Source organism: Alligator sinensis, unplaced genomic scaffold (genome assembly GCF_000455745.1).
Source record: "Alligator sinensis unplaced genomic scaffold, ASM45574v1 scaffold644_1, whole genome shotgun sequence".
Lineage (NCBI taxonomy): Eukaryota > Metazoa > Chordata > Crocodylia > Alligatoridae > Alligator > Alligator sinensis.
Window position 1 is genome coordinate 91411 of NW_005843085.1, and position 13142 is coordinate 104552.

Consider the following 13142-nt stretch of genomic DNA (forward strand, 5'->3'; position numbering starts at 1 on the left):
GGCGAAAACCCCCCAGTCTCTTTATCGGCCGAGCAAGCCAATTGTTAGCCGCCACGTGTGCATAATTTAGAATTGGCCAATAGTGGGGCACAAATTAGAATACGAATGGTGGGAACTCCTTTGCACCGTGCATTTCTGAGATGCAAAAGAAATGCACCATGCAAAGAAAGCTACAAATTGGCGGGAAAATTCTCCGTTGCACCGGAGTAGTTCTCTGTAGCAGAGAACTCCACCGTGCAAAACAGCTGCAATTTAGCGGGAAAAATAATTCAGTGGTGCCAAAGCACACACAAAAAGAAAAATGACAACTTTGGGTTGTGACACACTCAACATGAGTGAACATGTGATAACCTACTTGGAGCTGAAATATGATCAGTCTAAAAGGCTGAAACATGGAGACAAAGGTACAGCATGGAATCAAATATCACTTCTAAAAATATATCATTGTCAAGGTAAAAATTGAAAATCATTTTTAAAATCACTTGCCACCATGAAATAAACCCTGCTTACAAAAAAAAGGAGAAGCCCTCTGAGACATTTGTCCAAGGCCCTTCTGCAAGTTGCATAAGATGTTCTGAATCTTTAGCTGTTCAACCTTATGACACCTCTATTGCTCATCTCTGCATTCTCTCTTTGCTTGCTTTCATACCCAGAAAGTCCTCAAACATGCAATCCAGCATTTCTGTCCTTATAATGTGTGATCTCATTCATGCTTTTCTCCTTTAAATATTACATCAGCCACTCTTCCCTCATTAAAATTGTCCCACGATGAATGGGGAAATATGGTAAATATGGTTCCTTTGGCCTCCGGTCGTCATTCAATATACATATTTCTGAGGATTGTAATTCTATATCTTGTCCATGTTTCTTGTATCAGTGTTTGTATCTTCTTCTGAAGAAAGTAGCAGGTTTTAAAGCAAAACAACTGTTCTAGATCTTGCTGCAGGCTACGTTCTGCTTCTGATAAAATTTCCTGCAGGAATCTGGCTCTGATAATTGACAAGGTGAACCTGATAGCTCTGTGTGTTTAACGACAACCCTTGCAGTCTCGGGGTGTTGTCTTAAAAGGTTTTTCAGCAGTTATTTCTAAGGTTGTATAATTGGTGTCTGAATTAGACTGCCAGGAGTTGGTCTAAGACCATCATAGAGTCATTGGGTGGGAAGGGACCTCAAGGTCACCTCATTCATCCATCTCCTGTTAATGCACCTGGCATGCTGAGTAGCACAAGTGCAGGGACAGCTGTATTTTTGCAAACACCACTTAGGACGCAAGGTGCTGCACAGTTCATGGTGCCTTCTTCCTCCCTTCAGCCCTGCTTTCTTTCATGGGCAGGTGAGAATCTGGGCCTTTATCCCAATACCCAGGTACAGTGGCAATGAGCACTTATGAAAAATGTACTTGGGGCTTATATATGTAATAGAAAGCTGGTTGTGGGTGATTGACTTGATTTTAATATCCAGTTTACATTGTGCTCAGTATTTGCATGTCACCTTCTCTAAGAGCAGAAGCAACAGGCAAACAGAGCACACTGAGAATATTTACAGCAGCAGGACCACCCTGCAACTAGAGTTATTCATTCCAACACTTGCAGATGATATAGAATAGTGCTGACATCCCAGCATTGTAGGAACATAAGCAAACACAACTACTGAGCATTTTCCCTTATATATTCTTTTCTACCTAACATTGCCCTTTCTCTTTCTCTGTGCCAGTCATTATTTCATCTGTTGATGCTGCTTTTGCACCATCCATTTCCATGACTGCACACGCAACACTTGCTCAAACATTTATTTTGCAAAAGGACATTGTTATTTTCAAGACACTTTCCCAGGGACAGGGCTCTGGGCCTGGTCCACCTAGGAGCACTAATTATTATCTCCTTTACATATTCTTTCCCCTGCCACCCCATTCACTGTTTTTCATCAAGCAAAACTGCTTCTAGGAGACATTTTTAAAGATGCGCACACAAACCTCTTCCTTCTTTCCCTTTCCAAGTTATTAAATGTGAGACATTTCTTTCTGTGTTTGGCTGATACCAGTACTTGCATTATTCTCATTTCTTCACCAGATCCTTCAGCTACACCTATTCACTGGCAGCTTACTACGCTTGTTCTTGGGATTCTCTGCCTGATGTTATTGATAGCAAGAGGAGCTTTGGGTTACAACGGTAAGTTCATAGAGGAGGAATCACTAGGTATCTGATAGGAGTCTTTGCAATGTTTTCGAGGGCAGACAATGCTTTCTGATGGTTCTAGAAGGACACTAATATGCCATATTATTTGTAGTAATTCACTCAAATACTAGTTACCTCCTCTGTGAGCTTCATGCAGTATTTAGCAGAGAATAGCACATGGTAAATGAGGGAGACAAAGCCTGGACATGAACTGAGTGAAAACTTGTTTGCTTACACATCATTGTAGTGACTTTCTTGAGACTTACTTTTGTATTCTGGATGAACAGTGACCCCATGACTCACTGGACACCAGAACACAGCAGGACATTGGGTATCATAACCAAGGGCATCGATCTGCAAGCTGTCCCCTTGATGTGAGGGATTTAGACACACGAAAGAAAATGTTCATGTGACAATGAAATAATAACCTCAGCTGATGTAAAAGGGGCACTAGAAAGGAATAGAGCCAAGGAGGTGATTTCCACAAAGCTAAGGCAGAGAGAATGTAGACAATCTCCCCACATGCCCTGCTGTAACAATTCCCCTGTAAATTGAATCAGTTCAGTTCTGGCCTGCCAGACCACTGGGGCATACATCCACTGTGCAATGTGTGTGGTCTCCTGGACACCTGGCAATTTTGTTTTTAGGCTACTGGAGCTTGCTAGGGATTGAATTTCACTCCAGCACAAAAAGACTGTGTTCTTGGAACTGTGCTATTGGAAGTATTTTCAAATCAAATCAGGGGAAGAAAAGCCCAGACCTGGATATTTCTTACAGAAATTAGATTTGTTAGCATCTTGTTTTAATGCCCGGAAGTTCTGGGAGCCCCGGGTCCATGGCAAGTCCCTAAAGATGCCATGGAAGAGCTTGGAAGCCTTTACAGGCACGATTGCACTATTTCCACCAGGTGGGCATGGAAGGAGTCAGCAAGCCTTGACCACCCCTTAGGCCTCCATATTTGCAGGTTCTCCATATGAAGCCCCTGAGAAGCAGGTGGGACTGTGAGCTGGAAGGGCACCTGGCGGGTTTCCATTGCAAACTTCTCTGAGGTCCATGAGAAGTTTAGTCCCAATGGAACGGTTTGTGTTCACTTGTGAGAACTCAACTTTTTTGTTGTTCTAATGGGAAACATGCTCCCTTAGAAGTTTCTAATTGCTATAACTGTACACTAGATCAACAACTGGGGCTTTGTGTCACAATATTACAGGGAACATCTCTAGAAATTCCTCCAAATATGTCCATATTGTGAACAAAAACATTGATGCACCTGAGCTCTACCAGGGGGATGAGAGGGGAGCTGTGAAGAAAATGGACTTCAAGGTTTGTCCTAAACATCTTGACATACTGATATCTGTTACAAAAGACACCGGTAGGCTGATCTGATGTGGGAGTCACTGAGTTGGGCACGAAGTCCCTTCACAATTCAGGTGGAAACTCTCCCATAACTACTGATGTCTTCTTAAATCCACAGTCCAGTAGAGTCATGGGAGCTGCTAGATGCAGGTGTATAAGTTCATTACCATTGCATCGTGTGCTGGGTCGTGCTCGATGGTAACAGTGAGACTGGTCTGAAAACAATGAGGTCACAACTTTATTATGGCTTTCACCACTGGTTGCTTCAGCCTTTTTAGCAGATTATATGCATTGTGTATCTCCTGTACACCTGGCTATTTCTGTTATAAGCTGCTACAGCTTTTGTGCATGTGGCTATCCTGGGTTAAACCCTCAGGTTAGTGCAAATAGGCCTAACTCTGGTGAACTCTGTGCAGCTAGGTTCATAGACATCAGCAGATAATTGGCCTGCAGCCCTGAAGTCTGTTTAGGAAATGGAAAGTATGTTCATATACTTCAAGTGCTATTCCCTATGGGCAAATCTATGTTCTCTTGTGCACTGAAAATACAACTTGAGTCATAGATTTTCTAAGCAGAAAATTAGCCCAGCACATCCCCATTTGTGGGTTGCTTCCTTAAGTGACTACTGGTTTGGTAATGTGAGCTTGGGCTGTGAGCAGACCTCTGCATTGGACAGGCATGATGTTGCTGTTGATCTGTGAGCTCCTTGGAGCTTTGGGGGAATAATCCCAGCAGATCTGTGCCAAGTAGGACAGGTGCTTCAGGCAGTTTGCTCTGTGACCAGTCAGGAGGGTTCTGCCAAAAAAAAGGTTGATGAAGCTGGGGAGGACCTGAATTTCAGTTCTGCATAAAAATCCCAAAGAATCAAAGCTTTTGATGGTTAGGAAGTTTTGTTACCCTCAGATGGGAGCACAGAGCCTGAGCCTGGATATTTCTTAACAAAATGAAATCCCTCCCTTCCAGTTTGGGGGCTTGGAAGCCACTGGAAGCCCAGCTCTGAGGCAGCTCTGAAAAGAAGCTGTAGCGGAGCCCTGACTCCTTTGCCTTCCTGCACATGGGCATCCTTGTAGTCAGGATCCTGGGCCAACCCCGAAGCTTCTCATGAATAAGCAGGGAGGTAGGTGGGCAGGTGAGCCATCAGGGAACAAAGCCAGTTTCCATTAAATCCTCATTTTTGCAATAAGAAAAAGTGCCCTCCCCACAAAATGTCCAGTAGCTGTAACTACAAATAGGATTAGTGCAACCAAGGGGTTTGGGTCACTGCAAAGGACAGAGCATTGGGTCTGTGAAGCTCCACTGCAGCCTGTATTGTAACAGGCACTGATGTGCTGTTCTGATGTTTAAGAGGCTCAGCTGGGCAGAGAGCAGGAAAACCTTGTGAAGCAAGTGGAGAATCTCACCTCTGAGCTGACGTCCTGCCAAGAACCCAGCCTTCCTGGAAGTCAAAGGGAGCAGCCCCAGGACACAGGTAAATTGTAGGCTGGAACCTGGTGTATCCACAGGGCAGGTCCAGCTATGTATGTGGGTGTCCTGGCATTGCAGAGCATGTTTTCCTCTCCCAAAGACATGCTGGCCTTGGCTGAGGGATATCCCTGGAGACGTTGCCCTGAGGTCACACTTGTGGGGAGTGGCAGAGTAAGGAGCATCCTCACTGCCTGTGCCTCCCATCCCACCTGACTGCTTTCTTCCCATCCCCTGCCTGGCAGGGAGTGGAAACCTTGGGAAAGTTGAAGATTTTGGTTCTCTGGTCTAAGGGTTGATTTCTAAATGTTTGTGTAGCAGGGCACTAAAGTGCCTGCTACTTAGAGAACTGGGATAACTCCTCAGGTGCCAGTTGCTGAGACAACTAGAGGGAACTAATGATCCACAGCAGTGTAGCCAGCTGACAAGAAGGGGCAGGGCCTGGCTCCTATATAAATCACAGGCAGAAGGCTAGGAGGCAGTTCCCTACAAGCAGCTAAGGAGGAAGGAGCTCTTGGTCATGGAAGAGAGGAGAAGCCTGATGCAGGAGCAATATCTGACACTGTTGTGAGACGAAGACCCCTTGGTAGGCTTGAGCATGGTTATAGCTGGGTGGCATTTGTTTGTGTTGCTGTTTGTAACCAGTGGTTTGGGTACAGCTACTAGGGGTCGGAGGAGGCCTCATAGGGGAACCCACAGAAGTTTGGGAACCCCAGTGCCAGAAAGGCACAGCATTTGGGTTGCACAGCCCCTTGCCCCAGAGAGGGGCAGTTGTGAAGCCCCAGAGAAGGGTGTGCTCCTGAGAAGCCCTAGTGCAGGTGTGGTGAGCCCCAGGAGAAGGGGGCAGCATTACTGAGAAGGCCCCAGAGAGAGGGTGCAGAGAGAGAGAGATGGGGCTGCAGAGAGCCCGAGCGCCAGAGAGGGCACGGAGAGAGAGAGAACAAACAATGTCAGTCACATCTGCGAGGCTTGGAGCATGGTACAGGGGTGGCTGGAGCCACGCATAGCCCATTAGTCTGTAGTGTACAAGAACACTCACTACCGTAGAAGACCTAGAGATAACAAGACAACCATGGACCAGAAGATGAAAGGCAGCCTCCCTATCAAATATACATATAAGATCAAAATTGTGGCGGGTGAGAATTGGAGGGTGCCAGTCGGCAGCTTGACACAGTAAAGGAGGTGGCAGGGGATTCCTCATTCATGGGGAATATTGTTCACCTATTGTATTTCCAGACTACAGTGCACATGGATCAGACACATAACTGGGCCCTACAACATTATCTGCAGTATGTTGGAGAACTCACCTGGCTAGACTGAAACTTGCTCTTAAGCAGGTGCAGGCTATCTATTTTTCTATGGTGGGGGTCTCTGCATTTAGGCCTGTGGTTATATCCTAGTGCTCTGCTGGTGCTCTCTCTGTCGCTGAGACAACTCTCATTCCACCTGATCTTATTGGGGTGCAGGATTTCATAACTGCAAGCTCTTTCAATCAAATATGCTGAAGATCATGGAAGAAATGCATTCGACTACCAATTCTGGATTGGATTGTCGTTTGACTCCAGAAAGGCGAAGTGAGTCTGGGCGGATGATTCAACTCTCTCCTCTGGTCTGTAAGGCTGTGTCACTAGGCCAGTGGTTCCCAAACTCTTGATACCCAGGGACACATTTTTTCTAGATTAAAATTGGAGGCACACTTCACTCTTGCATCCCAGAAGGTGTACATATGTATCTGTGTGTGTATGTACAAGGCCCGATTTTTTTTTTTTTTTTTTTTTTTTTAAAACGTATTACAAATGCCATTCCCCTACTTAGGAAATTACACCAGTGCTGAGAGATACAGTAAAAGAAAAAGATCTGTTCCCTAGTTATCTGCTGTCTGCACCCTACTGACCCCTGGTCTGTACCTTAGGGTGGAAGGTCAGCCTCTGAGGATGTTCCTGCAGGGTCCTCTGTGCTAGAGACCACCCCCATAGCACCTAGCACCTCCTGCTGGCTCCAGCACCATTGGAGGGGACAATGGTGTTGGAGCATAGATGTGGGAGGTAGGTTAGGGGGGATAAGGTAACTCATCACTGTGGTGTGTATCATTTACCATGTCACAGATATATGGTACATGAATGTATCCCATGGACACCATCTGATCTCATGTGATATATGAATTGCATGGGTAACTGGGGCCTCTTTAGTTGCCCACCTTGGGAACAGAGATCGCTCTGTGTCAGCATGCAGGCACAGGATGGGAGGAAAGAAAATGTTTTGCAACATACATACCTTTGTCTCTTCCCCAAAACTCTGCTATGTTCCAGTTGTGATTAGGATGGGCCCAGCAGAGGGTAAAGGTATATATCCTATCTCTTTGGGTAACCTGAGCTGGATACATTCCTGAGGGAGGAGGGAAACCTGCTCCCTCTGCCTATGTGACTGGCATCACATACCTGGGTGAGGGGCTTCCTTCCTGGTGGGCTAGAGTTTGCCTGGCAACTAGTAATGTATTTGAAATTAGTTGGCTCATAGCCAACGGGTGCTGGCCTCCATTGGACCAGGTAAATGAGGTCACAAGGGCTATATAAGTTACGGACCGCCTGGGAGGAGGGAGCAGCAGCCATGAGAGGGTACAGCTCCTCTTTGTCTCTGAGTCTATCTGTAAATTGCGCACACTCTCAAAATTCATGATCAAGGAACTTCCTGCCTCCAGAGGGAATTTCCAGCAGCCTCTGGATGATACTTGTGAGGTAAGCTACCTGAGATCTAACTAGATATATAGCTTGCAGTGACTCAGATGCGAGATCAAAGGCTACCCCAGCCACAGGAATTTGTGCTATGGGATTTCTCTTTTAAAGCTCTACCCTGTACCCTAGTCTAACCCTACCCTTTGTAACCAATAAAGTTCTCCTTTGTACCGAGTGTGGGAGACTTATTGGGAGTGGGTCTATATTAGCCTTGGGGTCCCCTTGGTTCGGCTGATTAAGGGAGACCACTACTTGTGCTTCTGACTGACGGAAGCATCCCAACTTCTTGAAGTGAATCAAGTACCCTTGAAGGCTACTAGGCCTGTGTTTCCCAGAGTTCGCAGAGCCAGAATTAAGTCCAGAGCCCTGGGTGGTGGCAGTGGAACCCCCAGGCTAGCGAGCGTGCTCCAGGAAGGGGGTCGGCCAGATGTGAGGCGCCCCCAGGGAGGCACTCGGAGCTTGGAAAGTGGTCGGGTGTAGTGAGGTGGGTGGCTCAATGCAGGAGTGCCCCCTATTGGCCTGTCACAGTCCCAATTTTCAAGAAAGAATGATCCGGGTAACTATAGACCAGATAGCCTCACCTCTTTCCTTGGGAAAACCTTTAAAAAAAAAAAAAAAAAAAAAAAAAAAAAAAAAAAAAACAAGGGTGGGGGTTTTTTATATAACTTATATATATATATGGATCACATTTGTGGGAGTCCAATAGGAAAAATATTACTGAAGGGCAACCAGCATGGTAGGTAGATCCTGCCTGACTAACTTTGCTCCTTTCATGACCAGGTCACAAAATGCTTAGATGCAGGACCTGAGGTAGATGTCCTCTACTTGCATTTTAAATAGGCCTTTTGTAGCAAAACCCCCATTTTCTTTTTTTAATGCATTTTGAAATGCATTCCCTCCCCTTTCCCCAATCGTTTCTGACTTTTTCTCTCCCTCTCTATTCCCTATAGATAAGTATAAGTGAGCTCAGACTTTGGACACACTTTAAACATTTTTATTTTGGTAGCAAGTTTTTAGTTTTAGATATCCACCGTTTTATATTGTATTATTATTAGGTTTGTATTGATTTTTACTGTTGTATATTGTAGTATTATCATTTTCATATTTGATTTTTATTGTTTCATATGGATATTGTATGGTTTAGGCCTGTGTTTGTAAGTGAACCAAAGTCATGTCAAGTTTCTATTTTATATTTCAAGCCTCCATCTTCTGTCTGGGCATCCCCTGTGTTGCAACTGTATGAGTCACGTACCCCTCCCATGTAAATTGGTTCCCTGATGAATGATTGAAATACAATGGTAGCACACCTCCACTGAATGGCCTGTAATGACTGGGCCATCACCTTGAATTGATTCATCCAGAAACCATGGACCTCACTCAGGAACAGAGACAAGACCAGCATTTGAAAGACAAAGGACCCTGCAAAACCAGTGAAGAGACACCCGAAATTGCACATCTCTGCATGGAGCACACATGCTCGGTAAGCCAGGGGCTGACCCTTGCCTGGGCATTCCTCCTGTCACTAGGGTCACACAAGGTCTATCCCTATAAAAAGGGGCAGTGAAGACAGACCCAGTGGTAACTCCCTCTCCATCTGGACCAGCAACATGCCACACCACTTATCCACCCAGAGACACTGCCGGCGACCCCCCCTCTGACAACATCTACTGGACAAAGACCCCTTTCCAACCTGGATAGGTAGATATTACACCTCCTCCTACAATTTGGACTCTCTCTCTCTGTCTCCCTCTCTCTTCCTGGACTTCAGTGAACTTCAGCCCCTGCACCAAACCTCTCTAACCTCTGCTGCCATGGTGTGTGTAGGTGCAAGGAAACCATTTTAGCATTGTGTCATCATCTCCCCTGTTCAATAAAACCACTGTATTTGCAACCCTGAGTTGGATCATGTTTTACTGAATCACAGTCCCTTCCCTACCTTAAACTTCAGCTTCATTCTTTCTCTTTTTCTCCAGTCCCCACCCTCTCTGCTAGTTTCCCGCTCTCCTCCTAATTCCATCTCCCCTTTTCTGCCACCTCTCAGCCTCTCCTTGCTTTCCTGCTGTCTCTGCTGCCTGCTGCTTTTCCTATGATTTTCTGCTGTTCATCTCTCTGTTTTCAGCCCCCCCACCCCACCCCTGCAGCTACCTAGCTCCTATTCGCTGTCCTGCAGTTATCTCCAGCTTCCAGCACCTACTGCTGCTCCCTGCAGCTTCTCTAGCTGCCCCAACCCATCCTCTGGTTCCCTACCCCCAGAGCCACTCTTTAACACCCACACTTTCCCCTCTCCCCATCTACCTTTTCAGCACCCCCATAGCTCTTGCTTCAGCCCCAGATTCTGTGCCGGCATGCTTCTCTGTTCTGCTGGCTTTGGGCATTAACTTTAGGTTAAATGATCTTAATTGATTAAAAGACATCCCCAGCATCAGTTCTTTAGCCCAGGCCCCTCTAGTCTAGTGGTTCTAATCCTGGTCCTGATAACTTTAACTCCTTACACTTCTACTTCCTTACCTTAATGTTTCCTCAGGTATCCAAAGTACACAAAGCACATACATATATACATAAACATCACAATACCCAACTTAGGAACTCACTTTTGTGTATGTGTAGGTAGATGGTATGTGTGTTGTAAACTAGTGAATATAGATATCATTTTGTTTGTGTGTGTGTGTGTGTGTGTGTGTGTGTGTGCATGCTATATGAATTAGTAATCCACATGTGTTCTGGATGTGCAGGTGTTGGTAGCTGGTAACTGATTCTGTCTAAATTTGGTGTGTGTGTAGCGTGTATAGGCTTAAACTGGTGATAGGTGTGCATGAACCTAGACTATTTTTTTTTTTAACGTGTGTATCTGAGTTGCTAGTGTGACTGTGTGTATATGGTATTGTGTGCATGGTATAAGAATTAGTGATCTGTGTCTAATTTTCAGGGTGTATAGTATATGTGCTTGAATTGGCAATAGGTAGGCATGTGCCTAGGCTGTTTGAATGTGTATGTACCTGACTTGGTATTGTGTGTGTGTGTGTGTGTGTGTGTACCTAATTGATTTGTGTGTTTGTATATGTGCAATTGTGTTATGCCCTCCTGTCTAACAGTGCAATACTGAGATCCTGAAAGTTGGCCTGACACCACAGGGCAACACTTTACACAATGTGTTGTATCCCATTCTTATAAATAAATTAAGAAGTTGTGATATAAATTATTACATGGTCAGGTGGGTGTGTTGAGCCCCAGCTCAAGTCTGGGATCGTGCCCGGTATGCAAAGGCCAATAAAGATACCAGGGGTGAAAGTATAAAGAAGATTTATTGCTAGCAATAAAAGGTGCAAGTGGAATAATTTCACATAACAAGCACACAGATTTCTAATTCCAAGCATCTTTTATACAGGAGTTTTTGGACCTTCATAAGCATCCTTGTTTGCTGATTGGTTATAAAGGAGTGACACAAGGAGTTCTTTACTGAGCATGTCTCTATACCTGTGTTTTAGCTATGTATCTCATGTACATACATGTATGTTTCATTAGCATACTTTTTTCCCTACCTAGGGACATGATTTTTAGTATTTTAATGAGCTCTTTGACCCAGTACTCTGATTCTGCTTTTGTTTTCAAGCCTCCTTTATCTAAGACTGTCTCCTCCTTATCATTGCAGATGGGCATTTGTCACATAACATTCACTTTTGCTTGGGCTTTGCATAGTAGTTTCTAGGTCATTCCTTACAGGTGGAGAATTGGCTTATAGGATGCACTTAGAGGGTGGTGGTGGATGGGACTTGGAAAAATGTGGGTAGTGGAGTTCCTTGGACCAGTGCTGTTCAATATCTTAATCAGTGACTTGGATGAGAAAACACTCTGTCCAAATTTGCAGACAACACTAAATTATGGGCCCAAGTAACCACACTGCAGGGCAGGGAATGGATTCAGACAGATTTGGATAGATTGAGAAAGTGGGCAGAACAGAATAGGATGCAATTCAACAAAAATACATGAAAAGTTCTGCATCTAGGGAGAGAGAATCACCAACACTCCTATGGGCTGGGAGGTGACTTCCTAAGCAGCACAGCAGTAGAAAGGGATCTCTGAGTTCTAATCAACTCCAAAATGAACATGAGTCATCAATGTAACAAAATGATAAGTAAACCCAACCACATTCTTTCTTGCATTAGGAGGTGCATCATGAGCAGGTCTAAGGAGGTGATACTTCTCATCTATGCAGCATTGGTAAGACCGCAGCTGGAGCACTGCATCCAGTTCTTAGCTCCATACTTCAAGAGTGATGTGGATAATCTTGAGAGGGTCCAGAGGAGGGCTACTTGTATGGTTAAGGGCCTGCAGGTAAGATCCTATGAGAAGTAATTGAGGGACCTGAATCTCTTCAGCCTCTGCAAAAGAAGGCTGAGAGGCGATCTTGTGGCTGTCTACAAATTTATTGAGGGAAGTGGGCAGAAAGGACTAGGGATACTCTATTTACCAGGGCTCCCCTTGGGGTTACTAGGAACGATGGCCATAAACTGATGGAGAGCAGATTTAGATTAGACTTTAGGAGAAAAATCTTTATGGTGAGCGTTGCCAAAATCTGGAATGGACTTCCAAGAGAGATTGTGCTCTCCTCTACCTTGGGGGTCTTTAAGAGGAGACTAGACAAGCACTTAGCTGGGGTCATCTGACCCCAGAGCTCTTTCCTGCCCAGGGCAGGGTATCATACTCAATGATCTACTGATGTCCCTTCCAATCCTAAAAATCTATTAAATCTATCTATGACCTCTCAAAGTCTATCAAGAGATATAAAACCAAATCCCCTATAAGTAGTACTGTCCATGAGTGGCTTCAGAGCTGGTTTTGGACATGTAGGCCTGGTGCTCCTGGCTCCTGCCTACTTCTGGTGGCTGGGAACAAGACCTCAACATCCTGACCCAGTTCAGGCTCAGAAGGCTGGTCTGCCCTTAGCTAAGATAAGCAGCCCTTAGCTAAGGCAGCAAAGGCACCTGTCGCAGGGCTCAAGTGCCTATATACTAATGCTAGGAGCATGGGAAACAAGCAGGATGAACTAGCGCTCCTGCTTGCACAAAACACCTACGACTTAATAGGGCTAACGGAAACCAGGTGGGATTCGTCCCATGACTGGGCGGTACATATGGAGGGTTATAGATTGTACAGAAAGGACAGGGTGGGGAAAAAAGGGGGAGGGGTTGCGCTCTGTCAATGAGCAATATATGTCAACCCTCATCAAGACAGAATCCAAGGATGAGGAAGTAGAAGGATTGCAGGTTAGGCTACGTGGGGGGCAAGGAGAAAGGGATTTGGTGGTACGGGTCTGCTACAGACCCCCACATCAAGGGGAAGAAATAGATGCGGGTCTCCTGAGGCAGCTCTCAGAGACCATAAAAGCTAAAGAGGCGGTAGTCATGGGGGACCTAAACTACCC

At 45.3% G+C, this 13142-nt stretch overlaps 1 protein-coding gene across 1 annotated transcript in view; it reads left to right on the plus strand.

Moving 5' to 3' along the window:
• Positions 1-331: 331 nt before the first annotated feature.
• Positions 332-13142, plus strand: part of LOC112548296 (oxidized low-density lipoprotein receptor 1-like) — a 156095-nt gene continuing 143284 nt past the window's right edge. The window contains exons 1-3 of the mRNA XM_025193653.1: positions 332-404; positions 2070-2168; positions 4873-4995. Of these exons, the coding sequence (XP_025049438.1) occupies positions 332-404; positions 2070-2168; positions 4873-4995 (295 nt within the window). The remainder of the gene's footprint in view (positions 405-2069; positions 2169-4872; positions 4996-13142) is intronic.